This window comes from Eutrema salsugineum, unplaced genomic scaffold, assembly GCF_000478725.1.
Source record: "Eutrema salsugineum unplaced genomic scaffold, Eutsalg1_0 scaffold_2, whole genome shotgun sequence".
In the NCBI taxonomy this organism is placed as follows: Eukaryota; Viridiplantae; Streptophyta; class Magnoliopsida; order Brassicales; family Brassicaceae; genus Eutrema; species Eutrema salsugineum.
In genome coordinates, this window is record NW_006256829.1 from 11,558,969 (window position 1) to 11,579,865 (window position 20,897).

The window sequence follows — 20,897 nt, forward strand, 5'->3', positions numbered from 1 at the left end:
CGACGGCGGATTCTGGAAGCTAAGGTATAACCTTTTTCTTGTCTCCTCTAGCACTCCTTGAGGTGTTTCCGACATTTCGCTACAGTGAATGACACGAACTCTGTTATCACTCGCACCCACGCGATTTTATATCTTAAAGTTTTAGATCTGATTTTCCAGTTATTTTCTAGGGTGATTTGCATCAATATTATGTTTGCCAGTTTCATTGTCTTCTTCACCCACCAGATGTTTTATCTACAGATCTATAGTCGTGTATAGTAATCGACTACTAAATTTCGGTAGCCATTTACATTTAGAATTGGGGTAGTTAACTATTGGACAACATATACTTCACTTTCATGATAAGTGACTACTGTAACTTGATAGTTAACTTCTTTTTTCTGTTGTGTTTCGTAGGCATATCTCGATCCTCAGAAACCCCAATGTCAATCCTTTGGCAAATGATGTGTTTCCGCATATTCGTGATGCAGTAATTGGCATATTCCAAAGAGTTGGTACGGTATCTGCAGAAGACGCTTGCTCGTTTGCATCATCTTGTAAGTTCCTGAACCAAACATTCAAGGAACCATCTGTGACAAGGGTTATTAACATATCAGCTTTCGTCAAGAGACCGAGTTTAATTCAGGACTACCCTACCTTTTTTGAGTCAGCGATCAACTCAGGTAATCCAATTGCACTCTATCTCCGTGGGATGAGCCGAATAACGGTTGCTAATGATATCGAAGGTTTGCTGAGGTTTTTGAACCAAGCCTCAAAAGGTGGAGTTGAAGCGGCGACTGTAATGCTGGCAATCTGTGTTACAGCTGTTGGGCACTATCCAAAAGGCATGGATATGTTAGACCGTGTGGTTGGTTGGAGAGTAAAAATCGAGCATATGATCTCCATTGGGGAGCAAGTGATGGATTTAATCACGAAAATGGTGGTCCCTGATAGTCATACATCTTTACCCCAACTAGCCCTTGATTTCCCCAGCTGCCGTTTGAAGCATCAGCTAATGTACTGCGAACACTGCTACCTCTACGTTTACTACCACCATGCAAAATTCTCATTAGACCCCTAATTAGTTGAGTATGTTGTTGCCTTATATTAAACCATAATATCTATTATATTCGACTACTATTAGTTGCCTACTTATCAGATGGGTTTAGCTCTTAAGTACTGTATTAATTAATGTAAGACTAAATATTGTTGTGCAATTTATTTTGGGACCCTCTAATCTTAGCAATATTTAATTTTATGAACCATTAAGCAGGAGGGAAAAATGAAATTTTATTCTCGCTAACAACCTCTGATAACCTTTTTTTTTTTTAAAATGCAGAAAAACCGCAATTATAACTTCCGTTACTGCCCTTCATAAGTTCCCGTCTGCCATTTCTTTTTTTCTTCTCTCACTCCACGAACTTATTTGCAACTGTCATTTCTCTCTTTATATCCCTTATTCTCTTTCATCTTCCCTGTTATCTTTCATCTTCCCCGACGCTTTTCTTTAACCTAAAAAGACACCCAGCGACCGACCGTTTTTTTTTCTTGCGTCCGAACCGCCTCTGCCGCACCGATAACGACGACCCAGTCGTCGTCTCTGTTGCCCTGCCCCTTTCAATTTTAAAGGTAAGCTCTTTCACTGTTTATTGTACTTCCCCATCCTTTAGATCCCGTTTCGCCGCCGCCGCCGTACGCAGAGGCTTCTGTGAACAACCGATTTCATACTCGAATTTCGATGGCTATTAGTAAATAATTATCGTAATAGTCGTATATTTTCAATGAATAAATGTAGTTTATTTCGAATTTGATATCGTTTCTGCTCCAATTTCAGATCTAGGTTTTCGTTTTATCGTTTTCAACTATTTCTAACTTGGGACTCTAGGGATTTCGGGGTGACACCCGACTTTGGTTTGGTCCGATATTATAAAAATTAATATACAAGTAACCGACTATTCTATCACAAACCAGTTTATGTCCAATTCGATTGTATAATCGATCGTAACTGGCGTATACATGAATACGTTAGTTGATTACCAGTAGTCATTTAGGTAATATTTGGCTATTTTCTTCAACCGTTTTTTGTTACCTGTTATGATAATTATTCATCTACAAATAAACGATTACTTGTAGTTATTAAGGTTTAATTGGCTACTATATTCAACCGGTAGTTACTGACTTATAGCCATTTATCTATTTTACAGAGTACAATCCATGACCCGGTTTCCGGACCGACTGTTTGCCTTAGGCAACGAACCGGCGAATAAAAAGGTGAATACCTACTTCCAGCTACCTTATCTCGACACTATCAGTCATGCTTTGGAAGAAGACCATATGGAGAAGCTCTCTCTGTCCCAATTTGGAAAGATTATTGAAACAGGCAACAAGATAGCATCGTCAGTCAGATTTCTTCATTTTATTTTGTCGAGACAGCTGGTTACGAAAAAAAAGAGCTTTGGTGCCTCTTTGCTGGGCAGCCAATTCGCTTTTCTATCAGAGAGTTTGCTATTACGACGGGGTTAGATTGCTCCAATTTACCACCGCCGAAAAAGTTCAAGGAAGACCAGGTCAATAAATATACCGTTGAATTATTTGGTTCTGAGAGGAATGCAACCCTGGATGGATAGTGAATACCCTTGCCGGCCGACCGTACAAAGATAAAGCTACCAGATTCAACTTGGCATGCCTACTCCTCATAGACGGTATTGTCTGTCCTACCTCCAAAAATGCCAAGATTAGTGCCGAGCACATCATGTTGGTACAAGATGTTGACAAATTTCTCGAATATCCATGGGGTCAAAAATTCTTTGATCTGACTATTCACAGCATCAAAACTAGGACAGCTACGACATCGTACCTTTCTCAGCCAACCTGTGCTTTTCAGGGTTTTCTACATGCTTTACAGATGGTTGTTTTGGAGTGTGCTCCTTCTATTCTGCAGAAGGATGTAAAAGGTAAATCAACCAAGCATACCCTGAGGGATGACGATGATGAAGAAGATGAATTCCCAAGTGTACGGCCTGGTTCTATGAAACCGATTAATATCTCGATGCCTCATGTGAAGTCTCTCGACAATTATACCAAGGTATGTTATATATTTCGGAATACTGGTAACTGGTTACTAGTAGTCAATTCATTTATCATCCGGATTGCGACTACCCACGGCATGTAAAAGTTATGTTAACCAGTAGATATCTATTGATAATCAAAGACCTGGTAGTTACCTATGCGTGAAATTTAAACATTGTATGATTGTTAGTTGTCTACTTACAGGTAATTAAGACTACTTGAAATGTCGCATAGGACTGGAGTGTAATAGTAGTTCCTAGTGTTATATAATCAACTTCTAATAGTTAACTACTTGTAGTGTAGATTTGTTTTGTTTGCGATGGTTACTACCAGCGAATATATTAGTAATGAACTATTAAAAGGTGTATACTTGGTAGCTACTTACTCGTGGTAATTTATCATCACAGGTGGCTGTCACAGCAATCTTACCGGACGATGAACACCTGTTGGATGATACCGATTTCGCATTTGATGATGATGTCCCGGACGAAACCGTAGACAACTTACTCGCAGCAATCAGTGATGGCAAGAAATTTTCTAGGAAGACATGGAATGGCGGTGAAAGTGCAAGTCTTCTTCAAAACCAGCCAAAAAGCACCAGCGTCATCGTCTCGGAACACATCTTCTGATGTGGATTTAGATCCTGCTGCTTCTTCCATGCTTGAAAAGGTTGTACGTGAGACCGGGTTTGTATTATCAGAGATTAAAAGTCTTCGTACCGAGTTTGTTGACCTTCGTTCCGAAGTATCTTCCACTTTGAGTACCTTTAAGGATTATATTCGGAGCAAACAGGATCCTTCGGCTAAAGTTCGAGAACCTGCTAAGCGACCGCTTGGCCGTAGGGTCAAGTCCATTCCACTAAGAGACAAGCACGTACGATTTCAACATGTTTCTTGGTCCGAGGAGTCCAAGTCCTCAGATCCATCAAAAGAAGATGACGGCGATGACGGTACAAAGAACAAGGATTCAAGCAGTCCTTCTACCAAAAGTGACGACGTTGTGGATACCAATGTCGGTGATGTTGTTGAAATTTATGATGGTGATGCCCATGAAGATAGAAGGGAACCTGACGCTGAGGGATCTGGAGATGTTGGCGAAGTGGGTAGACAAATGCCAGTTGACGTTGATGATGTCCAAGACGCTGCTACACTCGCGAGCAACCAGATTGCGAGTATGCTGTCTGATTTATCAGACCAAGTACAGGTACGTAGTCAACTACGTATAGCCATATACTTGCAACTAAACTACTCACTCACACTTGTCTTGTTAATGTAGGTTAATGTAGAGCCGTCAATAATCCAGCCTGTTCCATCACCACCACCATATGTGAGTATACAACTAGTTAAGCATACAATCTCGTGTCTTAGTACTCGATTATATGATACAATAATATCAGGTTGTACAGCCGAGGGACCAAACCGGTGCCGATAAAGATGTCCCACCTGTTGTTACCAACGAAGAAACCGATGCTGCTGAAGATGTCCCACCTGTTGTTACCAACGACGGAACCGATGCTGCTAAAGAGGTTTCACCTGTTGACACGAACGACCAAACCGGCCCGCAGGAAGATGTGACACCTGTTCAGACCAACAACCAAACAGTCCCCCAGAAAGAAGTAGCACCAGAACCCCCAGGTTCGTTAACTTTATTAATATCATCACTCAATAGTTGTGTTTAATGTAGCTATTTACTAAGTAGTCAATTATTTGTAATTTTGACAACACACTTATGTATACTAGATCATGCTGGAGACCCAACACACTATTCTTGAATCTGCGATCTCATCCGGCACACAGATGGAAACGGTTTGTACTCTATTATTTCTTTTTCGTTAGAATCATCTAGGAAGTCTAAGTTAAGGTAGTTAGCTACGTGTAGAGGACTACTGTTCGTTCATCTTTCGGTGATAATTCGTCGACGTACCAGTTTAGTTAGGACCTACAAATTCCTGTAGTCAACTACTAATATATGATTTTTTTATGTCCCTTTAAGGGATTGGGAGATGACGTCCCAAATGCCCAGAAAGAGATCGAAATTCCAGCAGGCGTTGATCCTCCTGTGTGGTCACTGGGTCTTACACAGGAAGAGAAAAATATGGCCCAAACATCTAAGACTGGAGGTGAAGAACAGGGAGCTATTCGCAAGAGTAAACGACAACCCGTCCCTTCGTCACAGATGACCGACTATATAGTCCCACGAACTAAACGCCCGAAGATGTCTGATAAATCAATTGACATGTCGCATTGGTTTCCAACACCAAACTTCGAACAAGTCATTCTCCTACAAAATAGAATGAAAGATACTCGTTAAGTAAACCTTTATTTGATTTTTGTTTACTATTTGACGGTAGTTAACATTGGGTCCTTTGCAACGCTTGTTATCTGTAGGACTTTTCCTAGTTGGAATGGGATTGTCCTCTCTGTCAACATTTTGAAAGAAATTGTTGACCTGAAATTCCCGATCTCCGTGATGGTAATTAGTAACTAACTATTTATCAATAGCTAACTATTTTCAATGTGTCTACTATGTAACTGACTACTTTCTCTTCTATCTTTTATATTAGTCTATCGACAGCAATATTAGGTTATTCCGTCATCAACTGGCGGAATTGAACGACGATCGGTGCACTTATGACTTTGTCGAGTACACGTTCCTTCACGGCATCGTTGAACTCCTTCCGCATTTCACAAATCCCCCGAAGAAGAAACTTGTCTCACTCCCTCCTGGTTCAGCTGCATACGTCAAAGCCAGGCGCTCATGGTACACTCAGGTTGCCGGGATTTTTTGCCCTTTTCAAGTGGATGACCGATACTGGGTGGGGCTTTGCATCGATTTTGAAAGCTACGAGATTCTGGTACTGAATTCGTATGCGACACTTAAAGAGATGAAACTTAAGACAAGTGTCGCGCACCTTGCACAGTCTCTACCACATTTTATCAGGAGAGTGGCATACAATACATAGATGAAAGCAGACGACCTGACGGCGTTCACAATAAAAATTGTGAAACCAACTTTCTAGACATCGACTTTAGGTATCTCCTATTTGTAGTAGTATACATATACGTGTTAAACGTTTACAGATAGTTAACTATTTTTCTGCACGACCAGGTCATTTGGGTGTGCTGGCACTCATGTCTATTCAGTTGCAAGCTGCAAATGTGCCTCTGGACAATGCTGTGGGTGATGATGTTGTTCGTGACGCTTCCCTAAAGTTTGCTTGTGATCTCCTATGTTTGATCGAACCGCCTTCTCTAGCTAATGTCGTAATTCCAAAGGACCCTGCGGCTTGATGCCAACATTGCATCCGGGTGTTTTAACAACTTATTCCCTGTCGAACATGTCACATCGTTTTAGACACTTATCCCTTTATGACTTATTGTTATGTTTGTGTGTTTTATGAACTTCGACATATTTAATTATTAGTAGTCGTTTATTATCATCAATCGGAATGAAGCATTACTAATATTTATGTGATAGTAACCATCGCGAACAAATAAGTCTGTATTACAGGTAGTTAACTAGTTATAATCACTTATATAACAATAGAATCTACATTTACACTCCAGACCATTGTGACATTTAAAGAACTGTTAATTAACTACAAGTAGACAACTATCAATCATCCAATGTTCCAAAAGAGACTCCAATTTCGTATGCACACTCAAAAGGCAAAGACTATAATTCCCTGGTTAACAAATAGTTTCTATGCTACAGATAGTTATTTATTAATAAACTCCTATATACTACGACAATCTACTATTTACATACAGCCTAATGCGGCATTTCTTAACTGTGATAAGCATATACAAGTAGACAACTATCAATCATACAAAGTTTTTAATAGAGATTCAAAATGCGTAAGGGCAATTAATTATCACTACTAGAAGGCCAAGAACATGTTTCACGATGCGTAGTATCACATTCAATAATAACAAAATAACTAAGGGAGGAAAGTAGCTGAGGCATTACAAAAAGTATCCAAGATCCAATTACTTATTTTAGGATGCATAGTTCCAAAAAAAGCTTCAAATTTCCAGGAGATAAGAACCAACATAAAATGTTGACCCTTAACTTGCATTTGAAGTGCATCATATCCGATTCTCCCCTGCCTCATCCCAACATAACCCATGCCACTTCACTTACCTTTCATGCACCGATAGTTTGCATGAAGCTTTGTTGTGTCCCTTTCCAAGACATCTGCTGCAAACCCTCGCTGCCTTCCTCGAACGCCTCTGTTAAGTTAGAGAACGTCAATAGATGAATACGATTACCGAGTAGTCATTTACGACATAAAAAATTACTAACTAACTAGCAAATAATCGTTACCTTAAACTCTCCACGCGATGGGATCCTTGTTTTCCTTGGTCGCCCTGGGGGACGGCGCATCAATGGTGGTAGTAGTTCGGTCCCACCAGAACTTACAGGAGTTCGTACTGGATGGAAAGCTCCTTCGTAAAGGGATCGTCGGTACCTTGTGGTATACACCTCCCCTACGAGCTTATCTAACTCAATTTTGCTCAACGAAGAAGCTGTCATTGCATGGCGGCATGGTATGAGAAGCATTTGAAATTCCCTGCAGCTGCACGTCTTTAAACCAAGGTTCACTTCGAACCTTTCCCCCTGTCTGTTGTAAACTTCGTACTCATCCTCTCCGACCACAACCACCTACACATCAACAAAGTCAGCTACAAGTAGTCGTATACAAATATACAACAGAAACTAGTTAAACACAGGTAGTCCGATAGTCCACTAATCGACTACTATTTACCTTTAACTCGGTGGAATCATGGTAGTTCTCGTCCATCAGGTCACAGACTTTCTGATTGATAGAATGTTGCTCTGCGGCGGATGCAGCTTTTCTCCGTATGAACCAGCTGATTAGACTCATCCGTATGGCCTCAAGCATTGAGATTAATGGAAATTCCCTACACTCTTTCAAGACTTTGTTGAGAGATTCAGCAACGTTTGTGGTCATTACGTTGTACCGTTCGCCAATGCAGTATGCCCTTGTCCAGTGTGGTAACCCTAAATCAAGTAAGTACTTGGCACAGCTAGGACTTACACTTTGGAGATCTGCAAATATCTGCTGAAACTCGTACACGGTATATGCTTTTGCAGCTCTGACCATCAGACCAGGTAGCCGACTTTCTTTAAACTGTGCGGTTATGTTCCTTGCTAAGTGAACCAGACATGCCCCATGACCGGCATCAGGGTACACCTAATATATCAAAATGGTTGGTTATTAATAGACAACTATATGTAAGTAACTATGAATCTGTGATTGGTCATTAGCTCACACCTTTTTGAGTCCAGAGTAGATGCTCCCGTGTCTGTCTGAAACAAACATAACATCACGATCATTGGGAATGATAGTGTTCAAGCAATTGAAAAACCATTCGTAAGATGCATCATTCTCGCTGTCCACAACAGCATATGCAATTGGATAGATCTGAAAGTTCCCATCTTGAGCACTAGCACATATGAGACAGCCCCCATATCTGCCTACCAGATGAGTCCCTGTAACGATGGAGAAGGATTTATGTTTTATTATATATAATGGGTAGTTACTTATCACGTAATTGTATATAAGTAATTAGCAACTAACCATCAATAATCACCACTGGCCGTAAGTATGGGAGTCCAGCAATAGAAGCAGCAAACGATATGAATAGGTACTTGAATCGTTGACAACCATTTTTGTCCAGTCCGAACTCAGTTTTGCAAACCGTCCCAGGGTTAGAGTTCTGTAGGTTTACCAAATAAGAAGGGAGCAATGCAAAACTGCCAGAGACCGATCCAAATGCCTTCTCCAATGCAAGTTCCCTGCATCTCCACGCCTTCCAATATGAAATGTTGACCTACATTTCGTAATCCGAGAAAGACCGACACATCATTTATGTAGCCGAATAGGCAACTACCCGTAGACAACTACACTACCTATACGTAATACTAAATTTACCATACCTGGAACTCCTGAAGCATGATTCGCTGGATTTCGATTGGACCGGGGCCTTTCTCCCCCGCGACAAATCGTGTTTGGATCAGCTCACCAATCACTTGTGTTGTCGCCTGTTTGTGATATTTCCAACGGTCTTCAATGGGGCATGTGTGCTTCAACTTCGCCTTCTTAATTTGGAAGTTCCCAGTGGCATCCATGAGGGAAGCGTATATCCGCCAAGGACATGTCGAATTGATGCAAAGAAACTCCATGTAGTTTAGTGTTGAACGCGGGGTCCTGAAGTGGAATTTCCTATTGATGGTGTGAATAGCCAATTTAATTTTACACTCAACTTTGTTTCGAAAAATTCTCCCAACAAAAATTCCATCGCCTTCGTATCGCATATCTCGCAAAGCACTGTCTATCCCTGTAATTCCAATTAGGTGAACCAAATGATAAACATTGGTATACATCTATTAAGGTAGTTCACTATATATATATAACTACCTACCATCATCAGAAACATCATCCACTACCGGCGGAGCATCCCTTCCAAACATAGCTGGCACCTCTTCCGTCTCAGAGAAAACACCATTAATAGTTTCATCTGCGCAACTGTACTTGCCTGAAGGGCGGCTACACTCTCCTTTTTCCAATCCGTGACTGGCTGGTACATAACCAGAGTCACCATCCGGCACCTTAGCCTTCCCTTTATCCCGAGCCCTCGCATTATCGTTGTTGTCCTGGTCGGGTATCTCACCAGCATCATCCACATTTTCATGGATACCCTCACCGGGGATATCATCATCCTTCGCAAAGTCCGGCTCCTCTCCAGCTAAACTGATTACAGCTAACTCGTCCAGCCTCTCAGAATTTTCTTCCTCATACGCTTCTGTTCAAAATACGTAGACAACTATGTTAATAGTTTTCTAAACCACATCACGTTATTACACACGTAGTAGTTAACTATGTGGTATTAGGATATTAACGATTTAATAGTTGACTACGCCGACACAGTAGACAAGGTTCTGTACAAAATAGGTAGACAACTATCTCGTATTAGGATATTAACGGTTTTATAGTTGACTACTCTGACATCATAGACAAACTACCAACATCAAATAACGGACTACTCAATAAGTAGCTATTATATTCTGCTTACCGTCACCAGCCGCCCCATCCTCCTCCATCGTGCAGTAGACAACCAAAGCTTCTTCATTTTCCCAGGAACCCTCACAACATCATCGTCCGTATTTTCATCTGTGGTTACGCACAGATTGAGCTGGTCGATTTCCGCTCTCATTTCCACAAAGAGCGACACTTCATCATCCGACGACATCAGCACAGGTGGGGCGTCGTGGCCGTCGTCCATCAGCATGAATGCCGGCCACTGGAAAGTAAGTGTTACGCCCACATCTTCTTTGATACACAGTTTTTCCTTAACGAGCTTCACAACTTCACAAAAACTCATCCGCGAGCTTAGGAAAACCGCTTTAGTGTTCCCTCTGTGGTCCGTAAGGAAAGTCCACACTCCGTTGGTCTGTTCGAACCATTTCCCTTTCACCAACAACACCATTTGCCTTCCTGCCATCTACACAAACAAAGGTCAAGAGGTCATAAATATCCAACTACATATGTTAAGTAGTCATAATTTATCCTCAGAAATAGTTATACCTTCGAAACCAAGAAGTAGTCAAACCGTAGACGATTGTTTACTAGCGGCGGTTTATGGAAATTTTCGTCTTAGCTATTTATTTGATCCCAAGGGTCCCCTCCACTAAACTTATTCGTACAAATTAACAACACGACAAAACACCTCGGGCGGGCAAATAAGGAACAAAAAGTAAGTGATGTTACTGTCTCAAAAACATGGTAGCGTCTGTCTTTAGCTAAGTCCGTGTGGTCCCTACCCGCCACAAAAAACTGATGTCTACTTTTTGGGGAGCAAGGAGCATACTGTCATTTTCACCCCTACTTTTTCGTTGACTTCCGCTACTGAGTGAATTGACTCTGGTTGGATGTCACGCGCTTAATTTGCTCTTCCAAACATAATATTGATGCAAATCACCCTATAATAAAATATATATATAAATCAATATAATTAATACTAATATCTTGCATTTTTTTTTTCACTTCTCCTTTCTCAATTTCTGAGCGGTAGAGGTCCCTACGCTTTTATCACACAATCATATGCGTTGAGAATTGATAATATATACGCAAAGTAGAAGAGACTAAAATCTAATATTTATTTTAGAGCTATTTTCTCTCGTGTGTTTGATTAAAACATACTTATAGTGCTATTTTACAAGAGAACATCCTATAATATAGTATGGTCTTCCAAGAGATATTACTTTTTGTATATACGAATCATCTCTTCTATGTAGTTCTATTACAATTTCTATGATTTAATTATAAGCATATCTAAAAGAGAAATGAAAACCGTAATGGTGACATCTAAAGAAATTTGGATGCATACATGCACGAGTTGTTCTATCTTTCCTTAGCGTAAAAGGAACGGCTACATAAAGACACAAAAAGCCCCCATGAAATGATTGAGATGCTTCCACGGTTTTTTGTTTCCTTCTTTTTTCTCTCTATTTTAGTATTCTTTTTCTCCCGCTGAGAAAGCCATATTAGTATAATAAAATACCTAGGTATTATCCGATTAATAAAATGTGAAAAAGGCTGCTTTTGTGGAAGATAAAAATTAAAGCTTTTCATAGGATGGAGCTTTTCAAAGCAACTTTGAGGCGTTGATTCTTGTACTTGTATTAATTTATATATAATACAAAAATAATACGTGGCTTCTCTCATGCAAATACTACAAACCGAGCAAGAGACCGTAAAATGGTATAGGTTTCGAGTATTCCGACAAAAGGATCTTCGGACCCGTGGTTCATTACACATACCGTAATTCTTGTGTCTAACTTTTTGTAACTTATAATTCTTGTGTATATTAATATACGAATTAGAATATTTCATATTAAAGTTCCTATTATATCACTTTTTTGTATAGTATGCGGTGGAAAGCTCGAACCAAGATTTCTTTAAAAATTTCAATACGTGTTCACCTATTATCATGATCTCACAAAACTTACCATGCAGAAACCCCAATTTTTTGCTTTATTATCATGCATACTGAAAAAACCCTAATCGTTTGAAATTGAAGAAACACAAATTAAAGGGTGAAAGAAATTATATATCTCGGCGTTTCAAAGTCTCATGATGTGTTTATTAACTTTAATTGATTATTTGGTGTTAATTTCCCTTAACTAATCAAGCATGTATAATAATATAAGTAACTAAAACGTTCACGCAAATATATTAAAAAGGAAAAAGACAGGAAGAAAACAAAAGTCCAGTTATCTGTGAATCCAACGGCCAATATTTTCACAGCCTTCACAACTCACAAGCAAACATCTAAGTCAAAAAAGCATTACTAAAGACACAAAGATAATTGCCGCTTAAGTGCTTATAGCTTTCTACTTCCAACACTTCTTTCTTTAATTTATATTAACCCCTTCACCTTCTCTCCTTCTTTCTTCATCCTTCTCCATCATCATCAACAACATCTCTCCCTCTCTCTTTCTCTTCAAATGTCTCAAATCTCCATAACTTCTCCAAAACATTGCGCCAAGAAAGGAGGGATCGACATCAACAATCGTCGCAAGAAACTCTTCTTCACATTCTCAACTCTCTTCAGCGGCCTTCTCCTCATCATCTTTCTCATCTGGCTCATCCTCCACCCCGCGAAACCCGAGTTCTCCCTCACGGAAGCCGATATCTACACCCTCAATCTCTCCTCCTCCGCCACTCACCTCCTCAACTCCTCAATCCAACTCACACTCTTCTCCAAAAACCCTAACAAAAAAGTAGGAATCTACTATGATAAGCTACTCGTATACGCAGCATACAGAGGACAACAAATAACATCAGAGGCTTCTCTACCACCTTTTTATCAATCCCACGAAGAAATCAATCTTTTGACTGCGTTTCTTCAAGGGACTGAGCTACCAGTTGCTCAGTCCTTTGGTTATCAAATCGGTCGTGATCGGTCAGCCGGTAAAGTAATCATCGGTATGAAGATGGACGGAAAGCTACGGTGGAAGATCGGGACATTTGTCTCTGGCGCATACCGGTTTAATGTGAATTGTGTTGCAATCGTGGCTTTTGGACCGAACATGACCACTTCTCCATTAGCTTCAATACAAGGGACTCGTTGCTCTACAACTATATGAGATATATAGAATGAAACAACCATTTATATAACACAATAGTTTCTTTCACTTGTGCTTAATCGTTCCTTTTATTAAACACTGTATTTCGGTGATGTTTTTGTGTTGGTACTTCTTGTATAGCTATAAACACTGTTTATATAAAATTATAGTAGTTAGTATTCTACTCTTCCCCGATGTATTATAACAAAAGCAGAGGATGTCTCTGGTTAAAAGCAGAGGAGAATTGAAATGGCTATACAAGAGAAAAAAGGCTAAGAAGCAAAGTTTTTGCCCTATTGGCCAAGCGATTCACCTGATTATTTTCCCCACTTTTCTTTAATAATTCATGGTGGTTGCATCTTTTTTGAGCTCACGCAAAAAGAATTGAGATTTTTGGGTCCATATATTGTTTTGTGTGTGTTTCTTGAAATCCATTTACTTTTTAATATCTTTACTCTACTTTCCGGAAGAATCAAGTAAACCCCTTTTTCCCCCTCCTGTAGTTTCTATGTTTTTCAACAGATACGAGGAAGCAGAGCAAGAGATTCATTAAGACTCGAATATCTAAGAATATTGCAATTGAGAGAAGGTGTTCTTCCAAGAATAGATTCTTTATGTTCGTTAATTGTTCTTTTCTTGTGACAACCTTTATAACAACCAGTAACAACTGTTTATTGACTTAGATAGAATCTATGAAAAGCAGAGCATAGATGATATTGTAGCAACATGATATAAAAGTCTACATATGCATAGTGATTAATTTTTGCTAATATAAAGTCAGACAAACTATAAACTGACTTGAGTTGACTATGAGAATGTAACAGAACAAGAAGCTCTCTGTATCTCAGATTGAGATTCCGTTTAACACGGGTAAATGCTAAACCAAGGGTAATATGAGTAAAACTGCTGATAATACTGCGAGTAGTACTGGTTCCTGAATATGGGAAAACCAAAAAAAACTTATATTAGTTTCATGTTACACAATTAATAGAGATTATGATCGGTTTTATCGAATTGGAGAAAATACCAGTGGGGATAGTCCATAAATTGCTAGATGTTGATCTGCGATTATAAGAACAATGATTGTAACAAAGAAGCACAACTACGAATATAAGTTAATCGAATTGGAGAAAATTGTGGCTAAACCGTTTTGGTTTGATTGGTTATTGTGAACCCTAGCACCAATAAAAGCAAGTTTGCAACTGGCCACTCGTCCGTCTATTTTCGGATTTGGATTCTCGCAAGCTCTCCTTGCAGATTCAGCTTCTCTAAACGTAACCTAAAAATATTAACTCAAACTCATGATTAAAAAAAAAATATCTATCAGTAATTAGTCTATATGTTACATAATGTTAGATACTTACGAAACCAAAACCTCTTGATCGTCTTGTTGCTCTATCACAAACCACATTAGCATTGATAATTTCTCCAAATTGTTCGAAGTAACTTCTGAGACCTTCGGTTCTTGTGATCCAAGGCAAACCTGCCACATATATCTTTGTATCCCTATCGTTTGGTTGAGACATGGGAAAAGAAAGTAGAATTTTGATGGAGATTCGTAGAAGAGATTTGAGAATTTAATAAGTTCTTGTATACACAAATCTCTTTATAAGAAGAAAGTAGGCAAAAACTTTTGCGGACAAGAATAGGGAGAGATATATAGCACACTATTATTATTTAAGTCTTCTTTGTATAGGATTTCTACTAAATAAATAGGAGATAAATCATGGTATGATAATTATGATAGAATTATTGTCAATATCCAATTCAATTTAGTCCTTCAATGGAATGGATGGGGTCTTTTGTATAATTTTTTCTTTTTTTATATATTTCTAAGACTTTCATTGTTGCACCACCGATCGATCGATGAAGTCCTCCGTTTCAGACTCGAGTAATATAGTAAATAATTTGGATATCTATATTTTCATATTATTTTTGCTCATATCGTAACTTACTATTTTTTTTTTTGTTTATACAGCCTTTGGAACAAGAAAAAGACTGCAGAAAACACATCTGGAAATTCTGATGTGAGGGATTAGTAGAGTTTTGCTATTATTATTTATCTACGATTCTACATTTTCATTTGCATTAGTACTAATAAGAGGAATGAACTCATGTTTTTCATATTCGGATTATGAAGTTTAATGTATTTCTATTTCATACATTATTCTTAATTCATAATTAAATTAATTCTATTATTATTTCCATGATTTTAATTTTTTTAATATCGACACTGAATTCAAATGCGTATGCCATTTTACATCACATTCGTGATTTTTTTTGTTTAAACACATCAATATCTAATATGAATTACCGAATAATATTTTACTATTTAATAACTAACAAATAACCAACAAAATAATATAACACAGTAACAAAAAAATGTTAAAGACAACTACAATACAACATTCCTCTATACACAACTATTAATCTAACTCTAAATTATATAGAATGTAGTATAAATCATTAGTTTATAAATATAGTATGTCCACATACGTTAAAACTAGATATCTAAACTGATTACAACATAATCCCGTGCACAGCACGGGTCAAAATCTAGTTTCTATTGAAAAAAAAAAAGCAAACGCACAAAAATAACTACATATTTGTTTCCAAAAATTTCGATTAGATGACTAAAAATCTAAACTAGTTTTTCGAAAACCAAAACCAAAACTCCATTTAAAAGCTACTAACCTCTCAATTCTCAAATATATTCATTTTTTGCTCGTGAAAAGAACCTCTCAAATCTATTAATCATATAGTACGATGTAAAGGAAATACAAAATTGGAGTTTACGTTCAACCGTTTAACTAACATGTTAATATATATTTTATTAATTAAGGAACCGATTAACTTGGTCAAACTCTACAAGATAACAAAAAAAAAACGTCAATCTTCGTTTAGTTATAGTGATCACCATTAATCATTTATACATTAGATATTTAGATAGGTTTCATCATGATATACGGTATATCACGAAGTATTAGACAAGCCAATATGTTTTAGATCAAAAAGTCGGTCCAAAATTAATGTTTTTACTAGATTCTAACCCCGTGCATCCGCACGGGAATATTTTTTATTGTTTAACGAATTTTGTAATATAATTTGTGTTTTTGAGTTTAGATATAATTATTTTTATAAATATATTTTTTAATAAGTGAAAATATTGATTTTTGTGTTTAGATATATTTTTATAGTATTAACATTAATTATGATTATAAAAATATAATTTTAACCCATCCGCTAATATTAATTCAAAATGAACTATTATAAAAACATAATTCTAACTTTTCCGTTCATATTATCGTATAATATAAATATTTGTTAAAAGTTTGAGATGTATTAACAGTATTATTTAGCATTATAGTTTTCTAAAATTTAATCAACGAAGGGAGTGTACAACTGGTTTTTCAAACCACATTATAGTGTATTCAATAATTTTTAATTTTTATATTTTTATTTTGTAGGAAAAATATATTTTCGATATACATGTATAATTCAAAATTAGTGATTTTAGTTACCAAAATATTTTTAACCTGGTTTTTATATATATTTTTAGTTTTATGAATTTTTAAAAATATATTTTTAATATTTAAATTATACATTCGAAATTTACCTATTATTTTATTATTAATTTGTAAATAAATCATAATCGTAAATATATTATATAAGCAACATAAATATCATATCATTTACACCATTATAAATATTTTATATTTCAAATATGACCATTATTTTTCATATGTGAATTATTTTTTTCAAAAATTCTAGATATTTTTGATAAAAATGTTTAATAGTTTAGAAATTATTTAAATTAGAATCTTTAAATCAAATCTAAATTAATATCTGATTTATTATTTTTAATCAAATCAAATCAAATCTAAATTACCTATATTTAAGGAACTCTAAAAATATTTAAATTAATAAATAATTTTCGAAATTAAATATAAATAATTATTAAAATTATTTTTAAACACTTAAAAAAAAATAGGAGTGTTTGGAAACAAATACTAAATGTGCTTCTGTTTTAATATAATAGACTAGATTTTACCCCGTGCATCCGCACAAGAATGTTTTAAAACAAAATTTGTAATGTATTTTTTTATAGATATAATTTTTTAATAAGTGTCAAAGATTTATTTTAATGTTTAGATATAATTTGTTTTTAATATTTTTTTAATATTATTATGACCACAATCATAAAAACATAATTCTAACCCAATCATTCTATTAATCGAAATATGAACATTATTATAAAAACATATTTATAACTCACTCATCTTTAATAAAAAAATGTGGTTATAAAACCATAATTCTAATTCGTCCATTCATATTACTATATAATATAAATATTTACTAATTTTGAAATATATTTATCTTAATATCTTGTATGTTTTGATAAAATAACCCGCATAAGACATGCTCCATCAAATTATCATATAATATTAATTTGTTTTCAATATGTAAAATTTTAGTCTGATTGAATATGATTAAAAAAATACAATAAGGTATTGATTAATTATATTTTTTGTCCTGAAAATATTATTTGGATTTCAAATGTTAAATTAAATCTGACCTATATTTAAGGATATCTAAAGTAATTTAAATTAATATTTATTTTTAAAACTAATGTTATTACAAAAAAGTTTGAATTTAAATTAAATATAACCTATATTTAAGGAAATCTTTAGTTATCTAAATTAATATCTAATTTTCAGAATTAAATTTTATATAAAAGAAAATGTGTTTTTTTAAATAAAAATGTAATAAATTAGGATAGTTTTAAAACTGTTTCCAAAAAAAAATTTTAAAAACTTTGGAAGTGTTTGGAAGCAAGTACTAAAAATGATTCTGTTTTAATATAATAGATGTGCAAGACCGACCATCAAGCACACGTGTTAACATCTTCAAGACTTAATCTCCAATTTTCTTTTGTTCATTAAGAATATCATTGATCCGAATCTGTTACATTCCCACCAACTTTTTCACCATCCACTCCAAATTAAACACAACCCATGCTTTTAATAATTGAAGGCCATTAAATAACTATTCAAACGAACCCTCTTTGCGTTTATATATATAAAAGCACATAATAAGAAGGTGAATCTCACAGCTTGTCACTAAATCAGAGGATCTGCGTCCAAGAAAGATACATAACAATGAAAAAGAAGCTGAGCTTGAAGCAAAGCCTAATGACCTTCTCCGATGCATGTTTGCGCGTAAAACATCTTGAGAGTAAGGAGAAAATTCAAGATTCTAACACAGAAATCAAGAACGGATCTGCATGTCCCGAGGATGATTCGGTGTTTGAAGAGAAAGCCATTGCAGGAGGAAGGAGAATCAAAGTGGTGATAACTAGGAAACAGCTGGATCGCTTGTTGGCGAAGCAAGTTTCATTGGAGCAGCTGGTGTTTGTGAATCAGAGAATGTTTCTTAGATCTTTCGACGACAATAAGTGGAAACCAAGACTTGAATCCATCCATGAAACACCTGAATTGTAAGGATTTGATGCTTAGATGTTTCTGAAGCATTTCTTTTTTTGCAGCTGATGGTTGTATACTATGAACATACGTCGGTAATAATAACTTTTAATAAAAACCTAATGTAAGTATCAGTGTTGTTTTACTGAAAACGTTTAACAAGAGAATAGGCGAACAGAGCAAAAACAGGGGAAAAACAGAGCAAAAAAGACTAAGCATTATTGTATGTTTAAAGAAGCAAAAGTAGGAACTCAAAAACAACAACAAAAAAAAACTCCACACATTGCATCTAAAGCACATCTCTTTTATTCTACTCTTGAATTTAACCAATCAATCAACCGTCAAAGTTCTTTCTTTTCGTACCACAAAGGGCTTGACCAGCAGCATCATCTCGTATTTTCATCTTGTCCAGCTTCAAACTCTCTTCATGTTGCACACAGAAATATATGAGCTCATGAGTCGACCATTTCTTTGTTCGAAACCTATTAATCCCTTTAAGAGGATCATACTCCGAGGGCAGACTATCGAGCAACATACTAGCCACTACATCATCGGGAATATGCATCCCGAGTTTCTTCATCTTAGCTGCAACGCTCATCTTCTTCATAATATACTCTCTAACACTCTCATTTGCTTTCTTCCTCAACGAGAAAAACTCGGCTGAGACCATAGCTACCTCTGACTTGTAGTTTTCCGGATAGCATTTTTCGACCGAAGCTAGATATTCTTTGGCTGTTGTAACGTCCTCAGGGACAACGCCTCTGAGTTTTTGAGGGATCCGGATTCTCATTATCATCATGCTCATGCGGTTTGAACGGTCCCAATGCTCGGTTTTATCGATAATCTTAGAAGCATCTGGACGCCCTTCCCTTAGCGAGATGTCAAGATCCATGAGGGCAAGAACAAGCAACAGATGTTCTTTCCATTCAGAAAAGTTTGAACCGTTTAGCATTGGGATGGCCTTGACATTGGAAAACGCAGATTGAAATCCCAACGCTGCAAAAATGTGGGAATAAGATGATTGTTTGTCACATATGATAGCAAATTGACATAAGAATTAAGAACCCTAATATCTACCATAGAATGTGAAAGCAACATTCAATAATGGCTTTAACATTCAGAAAAAAATGAAAAGATTACAATATTTCAGACAATATTCAACGTTACGATTAGGGTTTTGAGGATTATAAAAGGCTGTCTGAAAGGTTACATTCTAAGTGAATGAAGCAAAATATAATCAAATGGACCCAAACATGGTTACTATCAAGAGTCAATGACCAGACAAAACGGCAAAACATCAAAGTCACAAAAAACACCCTAATCTGTTTGGAGATTCTGGTACAGATTCTGTCAGAAAATTGATTAATTTGACCATACAATTGACATGCGTTTCCCAAAATCACCACCAAAGGCTATGATTAACAGATCAAAGAGGCACGAAGCCTAATGAAATTCATTGTTTTAAAAAAAAATGGTTTTTTTGTGCGAAAAAGACAAAAACGCTTCGAATTAGCAAAAATCGTACAAACCCTAATCACAAATATCGCAAAAGATAGACTATTAACCTGGATTCATGATTGCGAGCCTTGACGGTGCTGTGGATTTCTGATCGACGCTTAACCCTAATTACTGCGAAGTTTAAGATGTCTCCACACTATAAATGAATGTGATGGTGGTAACAAAATGTACCATCAAAATCTCCGTCATATAACTCGTGGGGATTATTTGTAAAAAAAAAAAAATGCAAATATATTGTTGTTGGGCTAAAAATATCGTTTATAATAAAAATGAATTAAAACAAAAATATCGTTGTAAAGTCATAAACAAATGTCGTTTTTATTCTTTTATAAAAACGGCAAATATCCAGTTTTAATTTTTATTAAGCAATCTCGTTTACTATTTTTTTTTTTTAACTTTACAATCTTGTTGGTGGTAATTATTGTAAGAAAAAGAAAAAAAACTCATGGTTAAAATTAATTAAGAACTATTCTTTGTGCTTTCTCTGCAAATCTTTAAAAGTGGGTATATAATGAACTACATAATAAAGTAAGAACAAGATTCAAAACTCAAGAGGCAAAGGAAATACAATACAAAGAGTCATCAACAAACGATGGAATTAACAACAATGCCACTGACAGAGTAAACAGGGATTGACAAATTGAATTTTGTTCTCTACTGATAGTTGAAACAGAATATATGCAATAGATATATCAA

At 36.1% G+C, this 20,897-nt stretch overlaps 5 protein-coding genes across 5 annotated transcripts; 2 read left to right on the forward strand and 3 right to left on the reverse strand.

The window, feature by feature from the left end:
* Nucleotides 1–6,834: 6,834 nt before the first annotated feature.
* On the reverse strand, nucleotides 6,835–10,577 carry LOC112086495. Its single transcript, XM_024155447.1, has 10 exons — nucleotides 10,149–10,577; nucleotides 10,037–10,094; nucleotides 9,498–9,878; nucleotides 9,013–9,413; nucleotides 8,654–8,906; nucleotides 8,348–8,565; nucleotides 7,817–8,266; nucleotides 7,375–7,713; nucleotides 7,192–7,280; nucleotides 6,835–6,838 (listed from the first exon to the last, which is right to left on the reverse strand). Exons 1-10 carry the CDS (start codon nucleotides 10,575–10,577, stop codon nucleotides 6,835–6,837), a joined length of 2,622 nt encoding a protein of 873 aa, XP_024011215.1.
* A 1,910-nt stretch (nucleotides 10,578–12,487) lies between these two features.
* Nucleotides 12,488–13,471, forward strand: LOC18017750 (NDR1/HIN1-like protein 26). The gene has a single exon (XM_006401606.2). It carries the CDS (start codon nucleotides 12,583–12,585, stop codon nucleotides 13,222–13,224), a length of 642 nt encoding a protein of 213 aa, XP_006401669.1. The 5' UTR covers nucleotides 12,488–12,582; the 3' UTR covers nucleotides 13,225–13,471.
* Nucleotides 13,472–14,305: 834 nt separating this feature from the next.
* LOC18017751 (RNA-binding protein 38) lies at nucleotides 14,306–14,729 on the reverse strand. The gene is made up of 2 exons (XM_024155448.1): nucleotides 14,568–14,729; nucleotides 14,306–14,482 (listed from the first exon to the last, which is right to left on the reverse strand). Exons 1-2 carry the CDS (start codon nucleotides 14,727–14,729, stop codon nucleotides 14,306–14,308), a joined length of 339 nt encoding a protein of 112 aa, XP_024011216.1.
* Nucleotides 14,730–18,362: 3,633 nt separating this feature from the next.
* LOC18017752 lies at nucleotides 18,363–18,704 on the forward strand. The gene has a single exon (XM_006401608.1). It carries the CDS (start codon nucleotides 18,363–18,365, stop codon nucleotides 18,702–18,704), a length of 342 nt encoding a protein of 113 aa, XP_006401671.1.
* A 193-nt stretch (nucleotides 18,705–18,897) lies between these two features.
* LOC18017753 lies at nucleotides 18,898–20,376 on the reverse strand. Its single transcript, XM_006401609.2, has 2 exons — nucleotides 20,249–20,376; nucleotides 18,898–19,679 (listed from the first exon to the last, which is right to left on the reverse strand). The coding sequence occupies exons 1-2, from the start codon at nucleotides 20,256–20,258 to the stop codon at nucleotides 19,018–19,020; spliced, it is 672 nt and encodes a 223-aa protein (XP_006401672.2). The 5' UTR covers nucleotides 20,259–20,376; the 3' UTR covers nucleotides 18,898–19,017.
* Nucleotides 20,377–20,897: the final 521 nt, after the last annotated feature.